We start from the raw sequence: 21,346 nt of genomic DNA on the forward strand, positions 1-21,346 counted from the left end.
GCTCCTAAAAAGACAAAAAAAAAAAAAAACCCAAATGACCAGGACCAAATGGCCTCACGGGAGAATTCCATTAAATATACATAGAGGAACTTACACCCATTCTTCTTAAACTTTTCCAAAAGATCGAGGAAGAAGGAACACCCCCAAAGACATTCTATAAAGCCACCATCACCCTAATTCCAAAACCAGGCAAAGACACTACCAAAAAAGAAAATTATACGCCAATATCTTTGATAGTTTCGATGCAGAAATTCTCCACAAAATTTTAGCCAAATGAATCTAACAGCACATAAAGAAGATCATACACTACGACCAACTGGGATTCATCCTAGGTTCACAAGGATGGTTTAACATATGCAAATTAATCAACATAATACACCACATTAACAGAAGAAAAGTCAAAACCCACATGATCATCTCAATAGATGCAGAAAAACCATTTGACAAAATCCAACATCCATTCATGATAAAAACTCTCATCAAAGTGGTATAGAAGTAATATAATAAAAGCCATTTATGACAAATCTACAGCCAATATAATAATACTCAATGGAAAAAAGCTAAGAGCCTTCCTGCTAAAATCTGGAACAAGACAAGGATGCCACTCACTACTTTTAGAGTTGAAGAGCTTCAATCTCACTGTTATTTGGGTTGAAAACCCTCTAAAACACTAGACTGGTTTTAGGGTAATTGTAGCACATTTAATTCAATTCAGTAAATGAGGAAAAAATAAAGCCATGTACTTCTAGGAAGTATAGGAGAGCATAGGCTGAAGATTTTATGGGGAAGAGAAATGTTCCCCTAAGGGATAAAGCTACATATCAGTTTAAGAAGAAAGTACCAAAAAAAAAAAAAAAAAGATGCAAATGATCCATTTTCTTTGAGTGTACTTTAACTTAGGTTCTGTATTTACTCCTAGGAATAAGAATGGGGAAACTGCAAAGTCAGCACCTATAACACCTAAATATTTAGACACCCTATCTCTACCCCTACATCCCACAAGACAATTCTGCACTGTCTTTGTCTTGTGGAGCCTTCTGAAAAGTGGAATTTTTTTTTCCTTTTAGAAGTGTCTGCAACATGTGGAAGTTTCTGGGCCAGGGAGTGAACCTGTGCCACAGTAGCAACCCAAGCTGCTGCACTGACAATGCTGAATACTTAACCTGCTGCACCACAAGGGAACTCCAAGTGGACATGTTTTTTAGTCCTTTTGTCTGAGATTATTGTCAGAACAGAGTTAAAATAAATATTTGGTTGCCTTTTTTTGCTCCAGGAAAATGGCTTAGCTGGTGGTGGTGGCAGGATTGGGGGACCATGGGCAGCAGTAAATGCAACTTGCTAGGAGCCTAAACTTTGGGGTTTTATCTGTTCTATTTAATTCAGCCTCTGTGCAACACTGAATGAGGTGTTATTCTCATTTTAAATTGAGAAAGGTTGAGGCTCAGAGGTATTAAGTAACTTACTCAATATTACAGAGCTAGGAAATGCAGTTCTTACTCATATTTGAAACTCAAATATGTCTGATGCCCAAAACTTCATCCCTTTGGATTTAAATCCTGACTAAGCTATTAAAATGGTATGAGCTCTTGCAATGTGCTGATTCTTTCTATGCCTTTATTTTCTGGTTACTGAAATGGTATCTACAGAGTTCCTGTCGTGACTCAGCAGTAACGAACCCGGTTAGTATCCATGAGGACGCAGGTTCGATCCCTGGCCTCACTCAGTGGGTTAAGGATCTGGTGTTGCCCTGAGTTGTGGTGTAGGTTGCAGATGTGGCTCAGATATGATGTGGCTGTGGTGTAGGCTGCCAGCTGTAGCTCAGATTCAACTCCTTGCCTGGGAACTTCCATATGCCTTGTGTAACATCCTAAAAAGACAAAAGACAATAAAAAAATAGAAAGAAAGAAAAGTTACCTACCACATAGTAGATTAGGATTAGATTAAACATTTGAAATGATTTAGATTAAATTATTACATGGAATATGCCTGTACATAGTAATTTTTCAATAAATGTCAGCTAGATATTATGGTTAAATCATACTATATGTAATATATTAAAATTATATATTGTACATTTAGACTTTTCTGTTATTCTATACTCTTCATTAAATCGAAGTTAAATATTATATGAAATTTATAAGTGCACTCTTAAAGCCCTCAATTTTCATAGCATTATTATAAAAAGTCAGGAAATGTATTAATTATTTTAATTCACCTTAAAAGCTTATTTGGAGGCGATCAATATTTGTGGTGGTAAGAATCATACTGTCTCTGCAAGGAAGAAATAGGGTCAGTTTAAAAACTAAACAGAAGGTGAAATAAATTAAGATAGATGGCCTACTGCTAAGCATGTGTTATGTAAACATTTTTAAAAGGGCAGGAAATTGTCAGAGTTTAAAAAAAAAAAATACCGGCCTCTTAAAATGAAGATGCTTTAGTTTTAAAAGGAAGTGTATACCAGGTTGAGAACCACCATTCTAGATTCACTTTCCTACATGTGTTAAGTAAAACATACACATTTTCCTATTATTGCATTAAAATTTTTATCTCAGCATAAATATTAGTTTAAATATTATAATATTTTATTTTTTATAATATTTTATTTTATTTTGCTTTTTAGGGCCACACCAGCGGCATATGGAGGTTCCCAGGCCAGGTGTCCAATCAGAGCTATAGCTGCCAGCCTACGCCACAGCCACAGCAACATCAGATCCTTAACCCACTGAGGGAGGCCAGGGATTGAACACACAACCTCATGGTTCCTACTTGGATTCATTTCTGCTGTGCCACAGTGGAACTCCTATGATATTTTAAACAAATGCTCAAAAGTGCCGTTATTTTTATCTTTTCAGTTAGTGTACTCCTTTGGTTACTATAGACTTTAGCATCTAACTTGCTCATCATATGTGAATCCCTAAAATTTCTTAAAAATAATCCCTGGAATTTTTTAGAAATACCCATAGGAAAAGTTTTAAACTCTTTCTAGAGGAGGTTTTCTCAACCTCAGCACTAATGACACTTGAGGCTGAATGATCCATTTTTGTGTGAGGCATGTAGTATCATGTTTACAAGCATCACTGGTCTGGCTAGATATATAGCACTGTTTAGTTTTGGTGTTTTTTTGTTTGTTTTGGTTTGGTTTTTTTGGTTTTTGTTTTTTGGGTTTTTTTGTTTGTTTGTTTGTTTGTTTGTTTGCTTGCTTTTTAAGGCTGCACACATGGCATATGGAAGTTCCCAGGTTAGGGGTTGTATCAGAGCTGTAGCTTCTGGCCTGTGCCACAGCCACAACATCGTGGGATCCAAGCTTCACCTGAGACCTATACCACAGCTTATGGCAACACTGGCTCCTTAATCCACTGAGTGAGGCCAGGGATTGAACCCATGTCCTCATGGATACTGGTTGAGTTCATTAGCGCTGAGTCAGGACCTCCCCACCCTTAAGTTTTGATAACCAAAAATATCTCCAAGCATTATTAAGTGTCTCTGATTGAGAGTCAGTGCTCTAGAATCACTCTTTCCCTTAATCAGGCCTGTGTAAAGAATCCTTATTAACTACAGTGGATTAAAAATCCGTGTTTTCCTCCATTCCCTTATAAACTTCATTAAGATGACATACAAAGTTTAATAAGGTGCACATAACAGGAGAAAGGACAAGTAGGATGGGTTGAAAACCTTTGTGTGAAGCAGTTTCATAAACTTGCAGAAGAATGGAGTTTATTCTGAAGAGATGGAACCCTGGAAACTCTGGACTAAAGAGCATCAAGGACTGAGAGCAGGAGTACAAGATTGAGAGGAGGGAGCTAAAAACAAGTCTAGTAAATGTACTGTATAAGCACTCACCCACAGAATCCTAAGAATGCTGGCACATACGGGTTTTGATCCCAAAGGCAAGGAATTGGAGAATTTATCTCTTGGGAAAATAAGCCTAAAATAAGTAATGTACAAATACTAACAGTTTAGACTTTCCCAACAAAAGAGCATCCAACAATGAAATTGACTGTTTGATAAGCCTCATCTTAGACATAAGGGCCCAATGAGCTCTAAGGTACCTAACTTTTAATTATGAATGGACAGCCAAAGATAACTATTTATCTGAGCAAGAACTCTGATACAAGATGAAAGAGGAAAAGAGAGAAAATGAAAATAGCAGGTGAATTAAAAAAAAAAAAACCTAATATTTCATGATATTTCAGGGATAAGGGAAATGACTAGCATCTCTTTTTTTAATAATGATTTTTATTTTTCCATTATACTTGATTTACAGTGTTTTGTCAATTTTCTACTGCACAGCGAGGTCACCCAGTCACAAATACATTTTTCTTTTTTTCCCATTATCGTTCTCCATCACAAGTGACCACACATAGTTCCCAGTGCTATACAGTAGGATCTCATTGGCAACTACAAGTCTGTTTTCCATGTCCATGATTTTCTTTTCTGTGGAAAGGTTCATTTGTGCCGTATATTAGATTCCAGATATAAGTGAAATCAATGTGGTATTTGTCTTTCTCTTTCTGATTGACTTCACTTAACATGAGAGTCTCTAGTTCCATCCATGTTGCTGCAAATGGCATTATTTCATTCTTTTTTATGGCTGAGCAGTATTCCATTGCGTATATATACCACATATTCTTAATCCAGTCATCTGGACATTTAGGTTGTTTCCACATCATGGCTATTGTGAATAGTGCGGCAATGAATATGCAGGTGCATGTGTCCTTTTCAAGGAACGGATTTTCCAGATATATGCCCAAGAGTGGGATTGCTAGGTTATATGGTAGTTCTATGCATAATTTTCTAAGGTAACTCCATACTTTTTTCCGCAGTGGTTATACCAATTTACATTTCCGCCAAGAGTGAAGGAGGGTTCGTTTTCTCCACACCATCTCCAGCATTTGTTCTTTGTGGACTTATTAATGTTGGCCATTCTGACTGTTGTGAGGTGGTACCTTATAGTAGTTTTGAAGTGCATTTCTCTATTAAATAGGGATGTTGAGCATTTTTTCATGTGCTTGTTCACCATCTGTGTCTTCCTTGGAGAAATGTCTATTCAGGTCTCTTGCCCATTTTTCCATTGGGTTGTTGGCTTTTTTGCTGTTGAGTTGTATAAGTTTGTTTACTTTAGAGATTGAGACCTTGTAAGTTGCATCATTTGAAAGTATTTTCTCCCATTCTGTAAGTTGTCTTTTTGGTTTTTTTTTTTTTGTGTGTGTGTGTGTGTGTGGTTTCCTTAGCTGTGCAAAACTTCTCAGTTTGGTTAGGTCCCATTGGTTTATTTTTGCTTTTATTTCTGTTGCTTTCAGAGACTGATCAGAGAAAGCAGTTGTAAGGCTGATGTCAGAGAATGTTATGCCTGTGTTGTCTTCTACAAGTTTGATGGTGTCTTTTCTTACATTTAGGTCTTTAGTCCATTTTGAGTTGATTTTGGTGCATGATGTGAGGGTGTGTTCCAGTTTTATTGATTTAAATGCAGCTGTCCAGTTTTCCCAGCAATACTTGTTGAAAAGACTGTCTTTTTCCCATTTTATATTCTTGCCTCCTTTGTCAAAGATTAATTGGCTATAGGTGTCTGGGTTTATTTCTGGGTTCTCTATTATTTTCCATTGGTCTATCTGTCTCTTTTGGTAGTACCACACTGTCTTGATTACTGTGGCTCTGTAATATTGCCTGAAGTCTGGGAGAGTTATGCTTCATGCTTGGTTTTTTTTTCCTCAGGATTGCTTTGGGAATTCTGGGTCTTTTGTGGTTCCATATAAATTTTTGGATTGTTTGTTCTAGTTCTGTGAAAAATGTCATGGGTAATTTGATAGGGATTGCATTGAATCTATAGATTGCTTTGGTAGTATGGTCATTTTTAGAACATTAATTTTTCCAACCCAGGTGCATGGAATATCTTTCCATTTCTTTGTATCCTCTTTAATTTCCTGATTAAGCATCTCTTAAAACATAAAAGCATAAAATGAGAATAAAATGAATATGAAAAAGTAAAGTTGAATGACACTGCAAGTGAGAAGAATAAAAAGAAAAAGAGAGGGAAATTGGAAAGGAAATATTAGAGAATTAGAAGATCAGTTAAGAAATCCAGGCACCATATAATAATCTCAAAAAATGAAAATAAAAGAGAGAACAAATAAAATGGTTGGAGTATAAACTATTTTTAAAAACAGACTAAATGGATTGCCACCAAGTGTTGTGAATTGATTTATGTCTCCTCAATTTTATATGTTGAAACCTAACCCACTGTTTCTGAGAATGTAATTGTATTTGGAGATCCAGCTGTTTGAGAAGGAGCTGTCCATGAGCATCAACCCTAATCCAATCTGACTTGTGTCCTTAGAAGAAGAAATTGGGAGATCCAAAAAGACAACAGAGGCACACCTGCAAAAAGGAAAGACCATGTAAGGATACAGCTGAAAGGCAGCCATCTGTATGCCAAAGGAGAGAGTCTTCAGAAGAAAATGAATTTGCTGACACCTTGATCTTGGACTTCTAACCTCAAGAACTGTGAGAAAATACATTTCTGTTGTTTCAGCCTCTGAGTTTGTGGTATTTTGTTATGACATCTCTAGCAACCTAATATACCAAGAGATGAAGAAAAATTCTCACAAAAATACATCATATTGAAATTTCAAAGTACAAATTTCAGATAAAGGATCTCAGAAGTTTCCAGAGAAAGAAACAAATCTCTCAAAAATGGCAGGCATCTGAACCATGTTATGCTTCGCAAAAGCAACCTTGGAAATCAGAAGGCAGCTGAGTAATGCCTTGACAATTCTAAGGGGAATTAATTTCCAAACTAGAATTTTGTATCCAGCCATCCTACCAATCAAGAACAGAGGAAAGAATTCTTCATAATGTAAAGTCTGAAAGTGTTTACCTCCCACCCATTTCTTCTCAAGAACATATTGAAAGATACATTCCACCAAAGCAGATACAGTAGTCAAGTACGAAGGCATGGAACTGAGAACACCAGAGATTTAACCCAGATGGGAGGTGAAGGCAACCCTGGAGGTGATGATGAAGTGCTCAGGGAAAATCGAGGGCTTATTGTAATGGGGACAGAAGAATCCAATAGTGATGCCCAGAAGATGTGAGGCTATAATGTAAATAATAACATTTAAAAAGCACATTCTGAGGATAAAAATTAATTCATGATAAAAGTACATAAAACTGGGAGTTCCCATCGTGGCTCAGTGGTTAACAAATTTGACTAGGAACCATGAGGTTGTGGTCCCTGGCCTTGCTCAGTGGGTTAAGGATCCGGCGTTGCCATGAGCTGTGGTGTAGGTGGCAGACGCAGCTCGGATCCCACATTGCTGTGGCTCTGGCATAGGCCAGTGGCTACAGCTCCGATTCGACCCCTAACCTGGGACCCTTCATATGCTGTGGGAGCAGCCCAAGAAATGGCAAAAAGACAAAAAAAAAAAAAGTACAGGAAACTTAAACAATAAAAACTAGGCAATCTTTAACTTGAGTAAAAATAAGTTGTGTAAGAAAAGAACTGTAATATGCATATACTAAAGAGCTCTTTGGGAAGAATAATTACATAGAGGTAATAATGAATACATGAGATAATAACTTGGTGTACTCATTGGCTGTATTGGGAGGGGAGAGGAAAGGCAAATAAATGCATACATGTGAGGTGAAGTACTGGTCTGGTATTGGAAGCTGCATCCTCATCTTCTTTAGTAGGAAGGTAATAGATAATATCTACAATTAAAATGATAGACTCAGAATATTAAGATAAGAATTCTATTTAGAAATATGGAGGTGAGTACTAGAAGAAGTATTTAAAGTAGCTGCTCTGTGAAGAAAGCATCAGAAGGGAAGAGGGATAAGGCAGCATGGATAAGCACCTTTTTTGTTGCTCTTATAAACCTGTAATACATCATGAATTTTAAAATTTCATGCATTGGACGACTTGACAAAACAAATTTGTGAAAGACTCAGGTAATTCAGAGTCAACCAGGAATACTGATGTGAGCTGATTCTGTTTTCAGTGTATTTCTGCTTACTGCCATGACCAGACCGCACACTGACCCAGTCTTTTTTTACTTAGGCTTCACCAGCATTATCACTATTGGGTTTCCAAGAGTCTTTTGCCTTTGTGTCCCCTTCTAAGATCCTTGAATCCTTTTTTGGAAAAAATGGTTCTTGAAAATTATTGTATTGGAAATTGCACCAGATTATTTGTTTCTTGTTTCCAAGGAGGAACCCAAAAACAAGACAGATCTTCACTTATTAAAACTGGTACCATGAATTAGAACAGGGGACATGTCTCTTTATCACTCTTCTATATAGGAGTCTTAAAATGCCCTTGGCTAAGAGCAGATGAATACTCAGAGGAACTAGGTCCCTGTCTTATTGCTGCTCGTGTGCATTCCAGATACATAAACTTTCAGCAATGATTTGCTGTTGGCAATTGGAACAAGGGCCTGCTCTTGAACTCTGTTGTTGTTTGGAGTTCTTTGACATCCTTCCTTCCTTCTTCACTCCCCCCTCCCTCCTTTCTCCTATCTTCCTTTCCCCCTTTCCTTCCTTTCTTTCATCCAATAATGCATGATTCATGCAATACTCAGTGGCAGTTTTTCTGTTGTCAGACCTCACCGATGACATCCTACTTTAAAGAGGATTTGCAAAATTTCTGCCTCATAAGCCTTGCCTGGACACAAAGTAGCTAGCTTTTTTCTGACTTGACTGAGTACTGTCTCCTCCTCTCATCACTATTTTGAACTTCTCTCCCATAAGCTAGTGATTAAAGTCATGCTGGATTTAGGATAACCTCCTTAAAATGAGCATAGCATAAACTTGCCTATTTGAAGATAGGAAAGCTTGAAAAATTTTTTCTTGAAGTTTATTCTAGCTTCAAAAAATCTTTGTTCTTAAATGTTACTGGTCTTCTCAGATACAGTTTACTATATAAAAATATACTACGTTAAAAAGTAGCACAGAGGCAAAGAACTGTCTAAAGCCTATGACAATAAAAACCGACGGGATAAATATTTTAGGAAAATGTTTCCAGCAGTTATTCTTTGATCACTACTGAGTAACTACCATTCAGGAATACACAGAAAAGGTTTTTGGCATTTGAGCTCTTGAACAAAGAGAGCTGATGGATTTCTCAGTGGGGAAATAAGAGACACATCGTTGGCTCCTTTTTATATCTTGTAAGTACATTAATGAGTCTTGTTCTCTGGTTCTTATGAATATAAAACCCTTGTTGGCTTGCATGCTCTTCAGTGTTCGTCAACTGTGGTTGGAGCTTTGCCTGGCCAAGGACAGAGAAGGGCACACCTGTGCTGTAGTTCTTCGGGGATAAGTGGCCCCAGATTGTACTCAGATCCTCTCTGTACTCCACAGTGATAAACACTTTGGGCATATCAGGAGCATTTATTTCTTTTGTCCCTCAAAATGTTATATTATCAAATTATGAGATTATGTTATATGTGATATTTTGAGTGTCTTTTCAAATTTTACTGGGCCATTTTTACCAAATGACAAGTGCTTGTTTTCTAGAGTTATGCCTCTGAAATAGCAAAGAGAACAATGGCATTTTGACTTGTGAAAGCTAAGGGTTTCCCCACATGTACTATTAGAAGTTTTAAAAGCTAAAACCCAATTTCACTGCTTCCCTGATAGCCATGTATCCAAATCCTGGCCAGTGAAACAGTTCTATCATTCCTGAATCTTCCGCTGTGCCTGAACTTTCTGCATTATGCCTGGAATTACAGCAGTCGTGCTGAATATGATAGAACAGGAGGAAAGGGGACTCATTCCTTCATAGCATCATTGAGCAAGTGGTGATAGCCTAAATTTTGTCTGGAAACTTGTCTTTTTAATAGATGCTATGGACTTAATTTGTGTGCCCTCTGTCCTTCTGCTGAAATCTAATCCCCAGCATGATGGCATTTGGACATGGAGTCTTTTGGGAGGTCACTAGGTCACAATTACAGAGACCTCATGAATAGTGTCCTTATAAAACAGACTCCAGAGGGCTTTCTTGCCCTGTTATATAAGGACATAGTGGAAAGATGGCTGGGAATCAGGAAGCAGGTCCTTACCAAACACCAAATCTTCCAGCATCTGGATCTTGGACTCCCTAACCCTCAGAACTGCAAGAAGTAAATTTTAGTTTATAAGCCATATGGTCCTATGATATTCTGACAGAGCAGCCTGAATGGAATGGGCAATAACTGGAGGATACAGTCCAATATGTAAATTTAGATTAGTGTAGAATTAATGGAAAGTCATGATTTACAAAGGCATGGCCCTTTATTCGAGTGCTATATTCTCAAAGCACATGGCAGGCTTTTAGAATAATGATGTAATCTTTACAGACCTATAAGTTGAGTTTACCAAAATGTACAGTGCACCCTTGACAATGTATATGTGAGGGGAAATTATATCATACTGGCCAGAAGGCTTGGCTTTCTCCCCTATTTACCCTGCTTTCTAACACAATATGCAAAATTAATATTTCATAATAATTTTAGGACGAAATATTTTTACAGAACTATTCTAAAAAAGATCAAGATTGTATGTGTGTGCATGTGTGTATTCCAATAGAAGCACAAAACTGAGATCATTTAAATGCATTTGTATATATACCTAGAATACAACTGCTATATGGGCAGATGTCAATTTCTTATAGAAATTGGGATTATGGAGTCTGTTCATCACAGACTTATGTTCATTCCATTGCTGACCAGGCAGCAGAGATGCCCTGAGCCACATTATTTAAGCAGGTGTCAGTTGGAGAAGATCACTTACAGCAGGGTTTTCCGGGTTCTAACTGTATTTCCTGCTGAGGGATCACCTCTCATTAGTAGCTATTTAAAGAGCAGAGATTTACAGTTTAAAAAAAAATGATAAGTGGGGAATGAGGCACTGGGTAGAAAAATCTCAACTGCTAATACATCTCAGGCAGATTTTTTTTCATCTGAAAATGTCATTGCACATATGAAATACTAAATGACTCCTTCTGGGTGTACCCAGGCACACAGGCACACACACATACAGAGATAACAAGTGAAATAAGAATGACTAGAGAGACGCATCTGTTTTTCTGGCCTTTTGTGAGTCAAGGCATGAACTTGTGAATTAATATTGACACAGAGAATAAGCACTAGGACTCTTGTGGACTAAAGTTCCAGTGGGCACTAATGAGCATGGCTTCTAGCATTTCCTCATTAGACTCCAGTGCTTTTCTTCCATTTTCTGAACAGTTTCCATTACCAAATCTAGGTTCAATTAATATTAAAATATGCAGAAATCACTGTTTTCAGAAATAGTTAGCAAACTACATCATGTTCAGTGTTTTCAATAATACATTGCACAGTGACCTTCCTTCACAAATAATTCATTCACCAAACAAAGTGCCACATTCTGAAACTAGCTGTGTAATCTTAAGAAACCCACTGCAAAGCATACAAGTTTTCCCCAAAACTGTCCCAGTTGCTGTCCATGAAATACATTTTCTGAGCCAATGCAAAAATAGGCTTGAGTTAAAAAAAGACTCAAAAACAATAAATCATGACAATTTCAATTATGGGTAGTGAAAACAACAAACACATAAAGAGCGCTACTGAGTTGAAAAAAGGCTTGCACATGCATTGCCCCCTATGAAGTATCATTATTCTAATAAATGTTTGGCCAAACAGGGTTCCTTGGGGTATTTTATTACTTTTAAAGCTAAATAAACAGTTTGTGACAGTTGTCAGATTTCAAGCTGCAGCAGATAATGGAAGATCTTGCTGAATTTTCAGTTTCATTGTTAAAAGAGTTAAGGGGTTCTGGAGTTCCCGTCATGGCTCAGTGGTTAACGAACCTGACTAGTATCCATGAGGATGAGGGTTCGATCCCTGACCTCAATCAGTAGGTTGGGGATCTGGCATTGCTGTGAGCTGTGGTGTAAGGTCACAGATGTGGTTCAGATCCCAAGTGGCTGTGGTGTAGGCTGGCAGCCCGTAGCTCCTATTCAACCCCTAGCCTGGGAACTTCCATATGCCAGGGGTGTGGCTCTAGGAAAGGCAAAAAGACAAAAAAAAAAAAAAAGAAAAAAAGATCCATAGAATTCCCCAGAGTGATCTTAATACCTGTCATATCTGATAAAATATTCATTAAAGTCATGTGCTCTGGAACAACAACCCTGGAAATGCAGTGGACTAAATGCAAGCCTTGAGTGTCAAGATCCCATGTTTATATTTGCTGTAGTACTACCAAGAAACAAACGTCCATCCCAGGGCAGATTGCAGTAAGAACCACCTGGAAACGGCATCAATGCATTTCTTTTTTCTTTTTTTTTAATTTATTTTTTATTGTTATTTCCCCCAACACACATTTTTTTTTCCCCACTATACAGCATGGGGACCTAGTTACACATACATGTATCATAATTTTTCTCCCATTGTTGTGCTGCGTTGTAAGTATCTAGACATAGTTCTCAGTGCTACACAGCAGGATCTCATTGTTAATCCATTCCCAAGAGCAATAGTTTGCATCCATTAACCTCAAGCTCCCAACCCCTCCCACTCCCCTCTCAATGCATTTCTTAAAGATTAAAAAAAAATTGTGCCAATGAAATTTTTAGTTTTGGTACCATAAGAATGTCTTAACAGAAAATAGGCACACTTAATTAGAGGAAAATAATAAGATTAACAAGAGAAAACTAATGAAATCATAAGATCTGCATCTTTTTTTATATAGTAAAAATTGCCTTCCAGACCAGAAGAAATATTCTAGTTTCCAACCCCTGTCACTCTTAAAATGACCTCGTGACCTCTTACACAGTAAATGAAATCTCTTCATTAGCTTCTATGAAGCCAGAAGCCCAGGAGCAATGGGGCAGTGGAGCTGTCTGAAACTCAGTCTGTTGCTTGATACAGATCCTCACTTGGCTTAATGTCTGCTCTTTTCAGTTCATACTAAAACAGATGGGGAAAGAAAGGAGAAAAATGATTATATGTATGTCCAGAATTTTAGTAGCTAAGGAAACTCAGAGAATTTAAGCTGAAATATTATCAAGTGAACATATATAGAGAAAAATAGCAGTGTTGCTTAATATCACATAAACAAGAATGGTAACACATTTACCAAAGCCCCAGGTCAAAAAAAATGGTTACGTGATTTATTTAATGGAATGATTTGTAGGTGTCTAGGCTTTAAATGAAGATTATATTATGATTAGATCCTTAGCTCACTATCTTGATTAGATAGATTAGCTCACTATTATGATTAGATCCTTAGTTCACGATGATTAGCTGACTATCTTTGGTGAGCTCAAAATCTAGTTGAAGAGAGAAAGATGAACACCATATACAAAATGCTATAACATACTTTAAGGTACTCTACCTAGATGTCAGTTACAGGAAGAAAAAAAATTATTAAAGCATAGATCAATGTTCTATGTAAATAAGGAAGAGATGGGAATTCTAGACAATGAATATAAAATGTACAGCAGCAAGGTAACTTTTTTTTTCAGAAAAATGTAAGTAGTACAGTGTGATTTAACCAGAGTTTATGAAATTGGGAATTACTGGAAAACCATTCTTTGTCCATGCAATAGAACCTCGTGTATCCAGAACAGAAATTCAGATTCTTCTGCAAGGGATAATGTGCTCATTATGGGTCTTAAACAGGGTAATCCTGATTTAATTTTTAAAAAAAAATCACACAGAAAAGTAGCAAAATGGAAAAAGAACATAGTGTACTGTGGGTTCTATGGGTACAAGGTTAGATTTTATCACTCTGTCATAGAACCTCTTCATATCTCAGTTTTACCTTCAAGGGATAAACGTTAAAATTTACAGGGTTAGTGTGAGGATTAAACGAGATGTTTATAAAAAGTATCTGGCAAATAGACATATGGGGTAGATGAGGAAAGATGTTTAAGGTAAAGATACAGTTATGGACATTAACTGGATATAAGTGATAGTTGAAGAAGGTGAACAAAGATGTAATGGAAAGAGAGCAGAGTTTGTAGACTTACTGAGCTCCCAAGTAGAAAGAGTGGGCAGAATAAGGGGACTCTACAAAAGAGATAAGGATGGTGGAATCTGCAAACCCAAAAGGAAACTTGTGAAAGTTTAGTGGATACACAGCAAATGAAGAATGCTTCTTTTTGGAACTCAGCCTACCAAAGCTTGGAAAATATTTCATACTACCATTTCTCACTGGATGACTCTCAAGATAGGGCCAACACTTCTGAGTATGTATGATTAATGAGTTAGTTGTCCCTCTGGGGATCTCTCTTGTAACTAAGGGTAGCCTGTTTCAAAGATTCCTATGGAAGGCTGCATACCCTACTGCTAATGTTTACTTTAACACCTGAAAGTCTCCCATGACTGCCCCTAGGGTGAACACTACCACATTTTGGGGGGCAGCCAAACTAATGTGTGGCTTCTATAAAAGATGGACAGACCTAAGTACACATGTGTGTCTCCTGCAAAGAAAATGATGTCACTTCCTGGACATTCCTTCCATGTGAAACATAAAACAATCAGGACACACAGGTCAAATTGCTTTCACCATGGCCTCTTAGATGTCAGATGGCTTACAAACTTTAGCGTTCCAAACTCTGTTTGGATATCCAAGTCTAGTTCTTTGGAAGGACTGTGTTTTAGTCCATTTATGCTGTTCTAATAAAATACCACAGACTGGATAGCTTATAAACAACAGAATTGTATTTCTCATAGTTCTGGAATTTGGAAGTCTGGGATTATGGAGGCAGCATGGTCAAGTGAGGGCTCTCTTGAAGCCTGCAGACTTCTTATTGAATCCTCACATGTTAGAAGGGGCCAAAGAGCTCTGTGGGGTCTTTAGTAAGAACACTAAGACTTGGCCCTCCATTCACTAGGGCTCTCCTTTCATGACCTAATAAATCTCCCACTCCTAATACCATTACATTGGGCATTAAAATTTGAATACATGGATTTGAAGAGAAAAAAAAATTGCAAACATAGCAGACTGCTTGAGAGCAGTCAATTTGACTGGTCACATTTTCTATACCACTAACAGGGCATTGGATTAGGTGTTCAGTTTGGAAGAGAACAGAGCAGCATGCTATTACAGACTGAGTGTTTATGTCCCTGCAAGTTCATGTACTGAAGCTCCAGCTCCCAATGTCATGGAAATTTGGGTAAGATGAGGTCATGACGGTGGGGCCTTAATGATGGGATTAGTGGCCTTGTAAAAAGAGACACTAGTGTTTTTTCTCTCTCTCATCTTTCTTCCATGTGAAGAAACAAAAAGAAAGCAGCTATCTGAAACTATAGAAGTGCCTTCTCACCAGAAACTGACCATGCAGGTTAATAATAACTTGGCTTTACAAAAAAAAAAAAAAAAAGCATATCAGGAAATAATATTTATAGGGGAAATAATGAATCCAAACCCTAAGGATCATTTCAGTTTGAGAGTGTCTAACTATTCCAGGGGCTCCAAATGGGCAAAGCCTCGATGATACTTGTTCTTTTAAGAGATCACTTACGCTGTATGGGCCCTGTGGTAAGTCCTGTACCACATCTTGATGGAATGCTTCCCCTGCAGCCAGCTTGTGTGAGGTCCACTCAAAAGACGCTGTAGGCATATTATTCCAGAGAAAGAATCAAGGAACATGCCCAAGGGGCATGTACTATCTCTAATATGCAAGAATTCCACAAAGTCCAAGGCTACCTTTTTGATTGAGGGGACCTGAAGGGACAGTAGTCTTTCTTTGACACAGAGATCAAGTGTTTGTGAGGCAGCTCATAAAGCCCCAAGAAACTACCTCATGGGAAGATCCCTGAATTTTATTCTGAGTATTTCTGTTTTTAAAATACTCAAATTTAGAACCCAGTCTTAAAATAACAGAATATTCCAAATAATATTTATATAATCATATAAACATTAGGAATTAGTTACAAAAATAACATCACCACAGTTTCATAAAAAGTAAATATATTTATTTTAAGGTTAAAGAGTGTGATACAAAAGTAATACACTATTTCAAAAAGGGGCTATTCTTCCAATGACATAGTCGAGTTAGAACAGGAAAGGGTTATAGCCGATTATTGGCAGCCAAAAACATAAAGGTAGCAAGACTAAGCATTCCTGGATAGGAGATAAGTGCATATTAGTTATTAATAAAGAGACAATTAAAGGTGACCTTCAGATTAAACCTCTCTGTAAAAAGTACCCTCAAAACAAGTCATATTAAAATGGAAGCAAACTCATCTGTGCAGCTTCAAGGGTCTAGACTGAAAAGAGAAAAACGAATGTCTGCTCTAATGAATGAAGTTATCCAACTAGGACAGCAGGAAGGGTCAAAAGCAGGAGGGTGCTCCAGTGTGGAGTGCTGGCCACATTCTGACGCAAGACTGTTGTGAATACTGGCAACAAAGCTTGCAAAAGGGCTGTTAGGATCCCAGTTTCACTTAGAAGGAAACCACTGAGACTCAGAGGTGACCAGCTACTTACCCAAGACTACAGGCACTGAGAGACAAGCCCAGTTTAAATCTAGCTTTCTCTGGATCCTGGGCTCAGAATCTTTTCCTTATGTGACACAGCCTTGCTGTTCAGAAGAAAAAAGGAATAGGATGGGATGGGAGGAAGAAAATGAGAAAGATTAAACATCAGGAGGATTTCAAAAAGCAGTTGAGGAAAAGGCAGTGAAAAACAGGAAGGCACAAAAAAGGAGGTAAGAAAGAAAATAGAACCGGGAGCTTTAGCAAGGGAGAAGCCAGGAGCACGTGCCTCCAAAGAAATGCATTTTCCCAAATTCTTAATGGTGAAAAGAAAGGTGTTAGGTAAAACATCTAACGGATGTTCTAATGGAGAGAAATGCTGAAATGAAAGAAGGTAAAAGGTTTATGAAAAATAGAAATAAAACCTATTAGGGGACAGAGAAAGAAAGCAGTTATGCCAGGCAACTGAATGATAAATTAGACTCAAAGGAAATAAGTTAATGGAAACCAATTTTTAAAAATTAAAATGACTTCTGTATTTCAAACCAACCCCAAACCATATATAACTAACACAGACACACACACAGACACACACACACAATCTGCACTCCTACTCTAAAGTTAACCAAAAACATAGTTTCAGAAGTCATTGTGAAATGATTTGAAATTTTATTAGGAATTCCAAGCAGTCAGAGGTCTATATATAAAATGTTAAATGACAGAGAAGAAATCTGCATTTTCCAGCTGGAACAAACTCTTTCAATAGGATGTAATAAATCCATTAACTAAGGGGCTATTTTTTTTTTTTAATCATTAAAACAGTCATTTTAGGGAGATCCCATTGTGGCCCAGCAGTAAAAACCAACTAGTATCCATGAGGACTCAGGTTTGATCCCTGGCCTCACTCAGGGGGTTAAGGATCCAGTATTGCCATGAGCTGTGATGTATGTCACAGACAGCTGGGATCCTGTGTTGCTGTGGCTGTGACTATGGTGTAGGCTGGCAGCTGAAACTCCAATTCAACCCCTGGCCTGGGAACTTCCAGTGACGTGGGTGTGGCCCTAAAAGGAAAAAAAAAAAAGAGTCGGGATCATTTTAAGGTTCTAAAGTGGTAATCACACATACCTAGACAAAAAGGACTGTTTCTGCACAGTCTTAAAAAGTAAAGGCATTGGCCAATTGTGTTCATTTCCTTTGGGTCTATAATTGATAATTCTTATGACTTAATAGTGAGGACCATACTGGCTTTTATTCTTGCCACAGGACATTTCTCAATTTTGTGAAGTCTGCCATGTGTTTAACTATATGCAAAAAACCACTTGCATGAACAGAAAGTGTTTCTTAAATGAATATGGGACTTCATTAAAAGGTATAGATGTCCATAGGGATGTTGTTTTTAATTATAGACCACGTTTTAAAAATATGAATCCAGTTTCCTTGTTTTAGATGCTCAGTGTCACAAGGGCTATGACACTCCACATGTTGTGTACTACAGTGGGGAGTAGACAGTGTCTTTTTTTGTCCCCAACTTTGAGTATTACTATGTTCCTGACATTTAACGCCCTACCTTTCAAAGGCTAACAATTTTTATCTGTCTGCTTTACTATTTTACTATACATTTAGGTTTGCCTGCTGAAAAAGTAGAGAATAATTTCCTATAAAGATAAAACTGAGACTCTTCCACTTCTCAAAATGTGTCTTTCACTCAACATCCAATAGTAAATATTTGAGCAGCTTTCATGTTTTATAATCTCTGTTAGGTATGAAGAATATGATGTTGAGCAATGGACACATGCTTCATTCACAAAGATTAGAGTGTAGTTTGATGTAGAATAATTAATAATACTTTATTTTACCAATACATATACTAGAGGAGGTGTAAGTTTCATGTCAATGAAAGTTCATGTCAGAGACATCTAAGCTAGGCTTCGAAAGTTAGAAAAATCTCCCAAAGTAGTGACCTCAAAGTTGATACATGTGGATAGATGTTAGCTAGATAAGGAACGAAAGATGAGGTTGCTTGGATAGGTGTATCTCAGCAGTACAAGGAAACTGATGACAGTTCATTATGATTGCATCTTAGATTGCAGGGGATGAGAGGAGAATCTGGAAAGGCAAGGAAATACCAGATTACAAAGGGTCTACTAAAGTACACTTAGGCCTTTGAACTAAAGAGTAATAAGTGTATCTCAATCAAATACGTCTTATTTCATGGGTTTTGACTTCTGCAGTCTTAGAAGGATGTGGGCATAAAGGGGGACCATGTTAACCTCAAAGCTCTGATAATGATCATCTTGAAACAAGTCTTAATAAGATGCCTTGCATTTTAATTTTCTACTCTTTCACACAAATAATGTAGATCATCTTGCAATTAGGACTATATTTTGGCTGCATATAACAAAAAATGAAATATGTAAATAAGATAAAGTTTTGTTTGTCTCACATTTTAAAAAGTTTGAAAATAAGCAGTCCAGGACTGATGTGACTATTTCATAAGACATCAGGGACTCAGCCTTCCTTTTTTTTTTCTAGCCCCCTCCCCCAATTCTTAGTATATGGCTTCTGTCCTTGTATCCTCATTGTCCAAGATAGCTGCTGAAGTTCCAACATCATACCCATCTTCTAGGCATAAAAAGAAAGAACGGGAGAAGTGCACACCTTTTTTTCCAAGACTGTGCTCTTTAAGGAGCTATCCTGAATACAAGTGTGTTTCTATTTTAAGAAAGAAGAAGGAAATGGATAGTGTGTGTTCAATTGAGAAATTCTTTTCAGGAAGCTATAGAATGCATTGGGAATGGGAATGCCAATATCAGATTTGCATTTTTAAAAATCATCTTGACAGAAATGTGGAGGCAGTTGAAATCAGAGACAAAGAGCTGGGCTGATAGAATAACCCTTACCTGAGTTGATGGTGGACTGAAAAAAAGTTGGCAATAGGGGTTGAAAGAAAAGATAAATTCACCAACTGGCTAAGATTAAAATAGACAGGATTTGGTGATTGAAACTGCCAGAGCAAAGAGGAAGGAGGAAGGAATTGAGCTGAAGTTCAAGTTCTTAAGAAATTGGATAATTTAATGAAATAGAGAACAAAACAAGTCAGAAAGGCAGGTCAGTTTTTAAAGATCTGTGGTAAAGTTATGTGACAATATTTATGATTTGGTTGTATTTGTGGGCATGGAAACTCAGGACAGAGTGAGAGCTAGAGACAGACTTAAGGCATCAGCATTGGGACAGTATTTGAAATGAGTCCAGTTAGTTGAGTTCCCTCAGGGAGTCATAGGCTCAGAAGAAATACTGGAAAACATGTAAGGGATACAGCCATAATTTCATTTAAAGTGCTTTATGCAACTTATGTGGAAAAAAATGTATACATTTCAATTGACTGGAAAAGGAAGACTGTATCATAATCTAGAGTTGAAGTAGGAATTGTCCCAGCAAATAAAGATCTTTAGTCCAGTGCTGTCATTGCACAGAGTGGGTAAATCAGTGCCATGCAGAGCCCACCCGCATGCCATTTCCGCCTTCAGAAGGCCAATGCTTCAACTCCTGGATAACTCCTATTCTCCTCATACTTCAAAAACTAATTTATATGTGACAGATGATGTGCACCCTACTCAGGCTACTGTGAAGAGCAAGATAGACAAGGTCCTGCCTTTATGGACTTCACAGGAGAAAACCATTTTAGAAAAAGTCATTATCGTTGCGTCAAGTGACTAAAGGGGAAGTACATTGGTTTCTCTGACCCCTGCAAAGAGAAAGACATTACACCTTTCCCTTGAGTTACCTTTCTGCCCTGGACCACGATAACAAGTATAATAACACTGTGCTATATGTATCTTTATTTGTACATTCTCTTGTATTTTGCATACATATCAAGATTGATGCTTCTAGAGCATAAATCATAGTACATTCCTCCTCTGATCAAAATATCTCACTCATAGTAAAAGCCAGAGTCTTTAAAATAACCTATAGCACCTGTCTCTTGTCATCATTCTGATCTCATCGCCTACTTCTTTCTCCTTTGATCAAACTAATCCACTTACACTGGCTTCTTTCCTTAAGGGGGAGAGGGGATAAATTAGGAGTTTATATACACTAATATATGTAAAATAAATAGATAAGCAATAGGGACCTACTGTATAGCACAGGGAACTATACTCAATAGTTTATAATAACCTATAAGGGAAAAGATAGATATAGTTACTCAATATTTTAATAATCTATAAGGGAAAAGATATATATGTACATTATTTATAAAGATATACATATATGAATATACATATATATATGAATTAGTTTACTCTATACTTGAATTAACCTAACACTGTATGTCAATTATACTTCAATTTAAAAAAAAATATGTACCAAGAGCTTAGCCTGGTCTACCTTAACTTTTTTCTAGCAGTTTCTTCTGCTTATAACTCTTTCTCCAGATATCTGCTTGGTTAACACCCTCACTTCCTTGAAGTCTTTCCAAAGTCCTACCCTTCTCCATGTGGGCTTCCTGACTGGCCTGTCTAATACAGTTCACCACTCTTTCTCTCCACATTCTACCTGCTCTTTAACATGTTGTAATTTTTATGACACAGTTTTAACCATGTAATAAACTGCACACATTGCCTATCATGATTGTTTCTTGCTTGTCTACCCGTCTACTCACTAAAATATGAGTCCCACAAGGACAGGAATATTTGCCTCTTTTGTCACTATTGTATCCTAAGCACATAGCATAGTGGCTAGCACCTAATAATTTGATGCTCAATAAATATGCATTGAATGACAAACAGGGGCCTTTCAAATACACCGAGAGCTTCATGAGAAAAGACACCATATTTCCTTGTCTCTGTATCCAGAGCATCTGGTCACAGCTCCTGATATCTATGAGCCTCTCAAAACAATACTTGCAAAAG

General features: G+C 37.3%; 1 protein-coding gene and 1 long non-coding RNA gene across 3 annotated transcripts in view; one reads left to right on the forward strand and one right to left on the reverse strand.

The window, feature by feature from the left end:
* Positions 1 to 21,346, forward strand: part of LOC102158358 (uncharacterized) — a 166,919-nt gene that overhangs the window by 103,652 nt on the left and 41,921 nt on the right. The gene's annotated exons all lie outside the window — the stretch shown is intronic.
* Positions 12,778 to 21,346, reverse strand: part of LOC110262110 (uncharacterized) — a 476,065-nt gene continuing 467,496 nt past the window's right edge. The window contains exon 5 of the mRNA XM_084972344.1: positions 12,778 to 12,920. Within this exon, the coding sequence (XP_084828470.1) occupies positions 12,861 to 12,920 (60 nt within the window). The 3' untranslated portion in view covers positions 12,778 to 12,860. The remainder of the gene's footprint in view (positions 12,921 to 21,346) is intronic.

The sequence above is a fragment of the Sus scrofa genome, chromosome 8, assembly GCF_054392235.1.
Source record: "Sus scrofa isolate SSC_HxYL_T2T_F1_AM1 chromosome 8, Sscrofa_HxYL_maternal_Yorkshire_Landrace_v2.0, whole genome shotgun sequence".
Lineage (NCBI taxonomy): Eukaryota > Metazoa > Chordata > Mammalia > Artiodactyla > Suidae > Sus > Sus scrofa.